The sequence below is a fragment of the Adiantum capillus-veneris genome, chromosome 23 (genome assembly GCF_014529385.1).
Source record: "Adiantum capillus-veneris isolate H3 chromosome 23, ASM1452938v2, whole genome shotgun sequence".
Taxonomy (NCBI): Eukaryota; Viridiplantae; Streptophyta; class Polypodiopsida; order Polypodiales; family Pteridaceae; genus Adiantum; species Adiantum capillus-veneris.
Window position 1 is genome coordinate 58,078,002 of NC_140953.1, and position 5,945 is coordinate 58,083,946.

The following is a 5,945-nucleotide window of genomic DNA, read 5'->3' on the forward strand; positions in this document are numbered from 1 at the left end:
GGAGAAAAAGAGAAATTCCGCCCAAAAATAGAGAAAAATAGTGTAAAAATTTAAAAAAAAACCTAAATTTCTAAAATTTCCTCTTGGCATTTAATTTAAGAAAAGGAATTTTGTATGTTTGAAAAAATGATTTTTCTTGAACACTGCAACCAAGGGTCATCCTATAGGCACAACCAGGGCTAGAATAAGCGACTCTTTTTGTTTTCACCATCAGTGCACGAAAGGTAGTAGGGAAAAGTTAATACACATATGTATATTTACAAACGAACTTGCTATACTCATCACACCCACAAGGGGTCATGCAATGGAAACTCCCTCGATGGAGAAGTTGGTAACACACATCGAATGTAGCCCATGAGCCTCGAACCCTCAATCTTGGGGTTACATCATGAAGGCTCAACAAACCGAGCTACGCTTTTTGGGTAATATAAAATTTGTACTATATAAACTGTAATTTTGATACATTACCTCTCTCTCTCTCTCTCTCTTTCTCTCTCTATCCCCTTGATGTAATAGTGCTTTCTAAAGATATGATCACATGTGCACTAGTTTTTAGTAATACATAGCTAGTGCAACTATGCCAAAATCGGCATAGATATAAGAAGGTTTGTGTAGTGGCATATAAGACAAATACCTGGTGCACATGGACCATGGAAAGGCGCGCATAGTTATGTCGCTAGCTCAGTTGGAAGAGACAACCGATGAGTTCAAAGGTGGTGGGTTCAATACCCCTATGTCGCTAGCTCAGTTGGAAGAGACATAGCCGATGAGTTCAAAGGTGGTGGGTTCAACACCCCTTGGATGCTCAAAAAGACATGTTCTAGTCCTTAGGGGCGGTTCCCATGTGGTTTGGCCAACCTCCACCATGACGGAGGTTGGGTGTGTGCGTTGCAATTTCAAAGTTCATGTTTGAAAAGTAGGGCAAAAATTATAAAAGGGTATGAAGTGCATAAGACAAAAAGCATTGAGCTAAGTGAGAGGCTTAAATGCATGTGAAGGAGAGAAAAAGCGCTAGAAGCCTTTCAAATGATTGACATCGTCCTTCCTGTATGACTTCAGGACCAAGACTCAATGGAGATTTGGAGCCAAAAGGAGTGAACTGTGATAGTCTGTTGTATCATTTGTATGTATTTGAAGAGAGGGACATGAGTCAGGCCACTCACCACGTCTGCAGAACTTGTCCTCTTAGGGATCTGAGAGAGACAAGACACTTTGCCCTGCTTCTCAAAAGGCCTCTAGTTCTAGTGAGGAAGATCTAGTGACACAACATTCATTGCTGATTTTTCCCATCTGGAGCAACCCTTGTTCTGTTTGAAAAGACAGATTAATATGCCTCAATATTAAGCTAATCTACACCTTTTCTGTCTTTGATGTTGCTCATTATTAAGCCATCAGCACTCAGATCCTCAACATATCATTCAGGTCATGATATGATCAAGCTTCCATTTCCATTCTTATGATTGCATCCAAAGTGAAGGTGTCCAAAGGCGGCTTTTCTGCTTCACCTAATCAGTTATGTCCTACACACATATGCTCTTTCTTGCCTTCTGCAGTTATCAGCAGCTGATTGTGGCTTGCCTCAATATCTTTGTAGCTTGCCTGCCTCCCTTTTCTTTCTAGCCATGTCTGAGGATGAGTGGATGAGAGGATTTCCATCTGGGCCGTTTCCACCTCTGGTGCTGGCGCGTAATTGGCAAGGCGGCAAACAACCTCTGCACCTCCTCCCAAGCAGCACAAATTATCCTAGCTATTGTGTCCCTGGTGCTGGCCCAGCAGCATATAGTTGTATGCACGATAGCCAGAATATCGATGCTGCCGGTGCCGGGCATATGAATGCCGGGACGGCACATTACACACACGCAACACCTCCCATCTCTCTGCCTGATGACTACACCAGCAATGCAAATGCTCTAGGAGTGTTGAATTGCAGGCCCCCTCAAGAGGCCCACTATTATAGCATTCCTTATAATGTTAGTGCCCCTCTTCTTTATGGTGAGGGTATCCCAACAAACACAGAGGTGCACCATGTTTCAAGCAGATCAATGATCGGCACGCCCGCAATGTCAATGTGTGCCGATTCTCAGCATCATGCTATGTTTGTAAGAAATGGAGGGACAATGCACATGCAGGGCATTTCTCAGCATTATGCTAAAAACATGGATGCAGAAGGAGGGACAATGTCTATGGTGCAAGGGATGGCATCAAATACGCCAATTCATGCTTACCGCACTTCAACGACTGTAGGTTCAACCTCTAGTCCCTATCACATTGAAGCCCAATATCAAATTGCTGAGAAGCCTTCAGTGGTGTCTCAAGGAGAGGTGCCATTGCCAATGCAAGAAATGTGGATGAATGCAGCACATGAGCAGGATATGCCGACCCAGAAGCTTAATCTCGACGGAAGAGGATACCCAAACTTGCATAAGAGTCGAGATGATGAGATGACACCGCAAGGTGCTCCCGAGGTGCTGAACCAGCAAAAATACAGCGTGGGCCGAGCAGGGGCTACACCGTCGGCAAGCAGAGAAGGGGTGTATATAATGAATAGAGAGGATTTTGCGATGCCGAATATGGCCGCAAGCTGCCGAAACATGTTGAAGAACAAAATATTGTATAGTGGTAGGCCAAGTATGAGACCAGCTGATGTAGCTATGGCAAGAAGAAACGGAGGTGGGTCTCACACAGGCAAAGATAGGCATAGCAAGGTGAAGACGTCGAAGGGTATGAGAGACAGAAGAGTGCGCCTTTCGGTGTCCACTGCATTGCAGTTCTATGACATCCAGGACCGCCTCGGCTTCCAACAGCCAAGTCATGTCTTTGAGTGGCTCATGCAGAAGGCCAAGTATGCCATTGATGAGCTTAATCTGCCAAGCAAAACGGAAAACCCGACCAATTCCAAAAGATATGGTGTGGTAGCTGTCGATCCACCGGCATGTCCGGAGAGCAATGCCTTTATGTTGCCACCCACATAAACAAGCAGAGATGAGTACCAAAACACATATGTTGCGGATGCCATTGATGCGAGAGAGCACCCCTGCATATATCAATACGAATCAAAGGTAATTACATGGTAACGATGCTTTTTGGGGGCAAATGCATGTCATGGACATACATACAGACAGTGCATTGTGCAAGCATGCACATTAATCAGCACAGGGAGAGCCATGTTTTGATATCTTTGCATATGTAGAACAAGGCCTTGGTTTATCACAGTCGATTTCAAACGTAGTGGATGCAGGCCTTGCCGTGGCTGCGCCGGCCCGCGAATGATCTGGTTGTGTCGGTGCACCACATCAAAACAGAGATCATCATGAGCATGCACCTGCATTTACCCATGCTGATGCTTATGCTAGTGCAGGGCCCTGGGCTCATGCGCTATAGAGATGGTGACCAGCTCCGTCGATGGATTGTTGATGATTATTTGCTTAAGTCTGCTGTTAATTGTTGTTGTCAGACATTCATTATCATCACCATTCACAAGAAGATTTAGAAAATTTCTCATGTAGGAAAATGTTGTCTTTTCCAGTGTTTTTCATACAATGAATAACATCATGAGCTTATGCTCGAGAGGCACCGCATACCTAGCTAGGTACGATTGGGGGCAGGGACCCCGGCCCCCCCCCACCGGGCCGGCGGTCCCTGTCCCCAATCGTACCTAGCTAGGTATGCGGTGCCTCTCTCACAGAAGTTCATGATTTTGAGGTAAGTCACAATGTTGTGAGAATTTGTCCAAAACTTCTTGTGATTCAGCAACTGCAGGGATTTATACCATGATACCTTCACCAAGGCTTCAAGATTCTTAGCTTTCAGAGTAAAAACTGCGATTTAGTGAGGAATTGATCTTCAAACGTCCCGTGTGATGAAGATAAACTTGCTTCCCTAACCATCCCTTCCATGTACTCGGTGTGCATTACCAGCTTTGCCTGCAGTAATAAAAAATGTTTTAAGTTTTCGTCCACACGCACACAACAACCTGCATGTAGACTTCCTCCTCCTCCTATTTGCACTCTGTGCGCTCTCTGCAACCCCAACACCCATCTCTCTCTCTCTCTCTCTTCTCTCTCTATCTCTCTCTCTCTGTCTCTGTACCCTGGCGAGCTTGTCTGAATTTCCCTCTCCTGCTGCGACTCTTGCTTCTTGACACAGCAAATGCCCTGTAGCTGTCGTGCACACGGACGCGAGAGAGAAGAAGAAGAAGAGAGTTTTAACGCTGTAGGAAATTATCCCAAGTGACGCTGTAGGCACCCCTTAGAGATTCTTTTTAAAGCAAGATTAAAAATGAATCGTACGGACATATACATACTAGCTAACCTATATAACTACCCTCATCGTCTCTATGGTCTAATCACACGGTCAAGAATTTTAAATTTTTAGTCAGACGATCAGGGTAGTTATATAGGTTTATTGAATAATGCCACTAATGTGGCATTCTTCAATTGCCTCTTCGCACAGAAGGCTGCAAGTGGATGCTGTTGATGACAGCCTGCTGAGCTCCCCCGACGACCTGCCCGTCGAACTCGATGTCGGAGCCGTTGCACGCATGTCTCATCGCACCGAAGCCCACCTCTTGCGACTTGCAGTGCGTCCTCAACGCTCTCTCTCTCAGGCTTATGTGCGCGTACGAAAATACACACACACACACATGCGCGCGTGCAGACAGAGGTCTTTGGGGAGCGAGCAGCCCTCTGCCGTTCGTTCACCCTAACTTTTGTTGTTCGTCCGTCCCCAAAGTCAAAGTGATAATAATAGAAACTTGCTATTATAATAAATACCATCTCCTTTCCTTTCAATTTTGAAGCGTTAAATAACGAAATCTTTTGCTTTTGTGGGGAAAAAAATCAAACCCAAGATTTGGGTGCTCTATTAGCTAAATTAAAATTGTTAAAAGTGGTATAGTATCGATGTGTTATTTGCGAGTTACAAATAATATGCTTACATACAATAATATGTACCAACGATTTTGGAAAATAAAAAGAAAATCATAATCAACACAAATTCTCGTATGTACCAACTAGATTGCAGCATAGAGAAATGTAAAAATTAAATTGGACTACTAACTTGGTAACTAAGTAGGCGTTTAGTGGAAGTGCGCAAAGCAAAGAACATTGTTTTGTCAAGCTACAAGAAAACCATGTGACTAGTTAAACTTTTCTCATGCAATTAGAAAATGACACAAACTATAGACCATACAATATATGTCATACAAAAGTGTCATATCTGAGTTTGGTGGAGAGTTGGCACTATATCTCCCTAGAAATTATAATTAGCAAAAGTCGTGTCGTGCCCCATAATCTAGTTGTGTAGTCCAAGTAAACGCATAGACATGGAAATTTGGATGCAGATTATGAACCTTTGCAACTTGTTGACGAGGAATTTTGATTATAGGTTTGGCTCTCGCTGTCAATTTGCAAAGCTTGTCATATATGTGAATAACATCTTCTTTGACATAAAAGGCAAGAGGTCATGGCTAATATATAAAGACAAAGGAGAACACAAGGATTTAGGTTTTGTCCAAGCTGGTATCCATGACTCACTGATAGACGGGATTTTATTGTCGCCAAACTCTCACCTCAGCAACACTTTCTTGATGGAACAACCCCAACAACGGCCCGAATTAGCATCCACATAGGGGTTGTAGGTGGGGCCACAACAAGTGGTAGATGGCGGCTCGGGACAATAGTTCAAGTTGAATGGTTTCTACATGGGGGCACCAGGACTAGCAAGGTGGCATACACAGACTCAAGAGGGCAAAGGCATGTAGATAGCAACAATACGTCGATCATGTATAGACCTCGAACTAATATGCCGATCATGTGGAAACAAGCTTAACCCATACCTCATGATATCTCTTCACAACGGCTTTTGCATTTGAAATCATACATGTGGCAATTTGTGATGCATGCACAATCACTTCGTTTTGATGAAGAAAGCCCCCAAGCTGCACA

The 5,945-nt window shown here is 44.0% G+C and overlaps 1 protein-coding gene across 1 annotated transcript; it reads right to left on the reverse strand.

Moving 5' to 3' along the window:
• Positions 1 to 3,705: 3,705 nt before the first annotated feature.
• Positions 3,706 to 4,542, reverse strand: LOC147427832 (uncharacterized). Its single transcript, XM_086496453.1, has 3 exons — positions 4,419 to 4,542; positions 4,090 to 4,136; positions 3,706 to 3,923 (listed from the first exon to the last, which is right to left on the reverse strand). Exons 1-3 carry the CDS (start codon positions 4,540 to 4,542, stop codon positions 3,807 to 3,809), a joined length of 288 nt encoding a protein of 95 aa, XP_086352579.1. The 3' UTR covers positions 3,706 to 3,806.
• Positions 4,543 to 5,945: the final 1,403 nt, after the last annotated feature.

Bases quoted from the DNA above. Each gene is read 5' to 3' on its own strand.
- LOC147427832 (XM_086496453.1), bottom strand. From the start codon at position 4,542: ATGCGTGCAACGGCTCCGACATCGAGTTCGACGGGCAGGTCGTCGGGG. The intron at 4,137-4,418 runs GTGGCATTATTC...TGCTGTGTCAAG, and splicing joins AATTGAAGAATGCCACATTA to AAGCAAGAGTCGCAGCAGGA. The intron at 3,924-4,089 runs GTACAGAGACAG...TTATTACTGCAG, and splicing joins ATTCAGACAAGCTCGCCAGG to GCAAAGCTGGTAATGCACAC.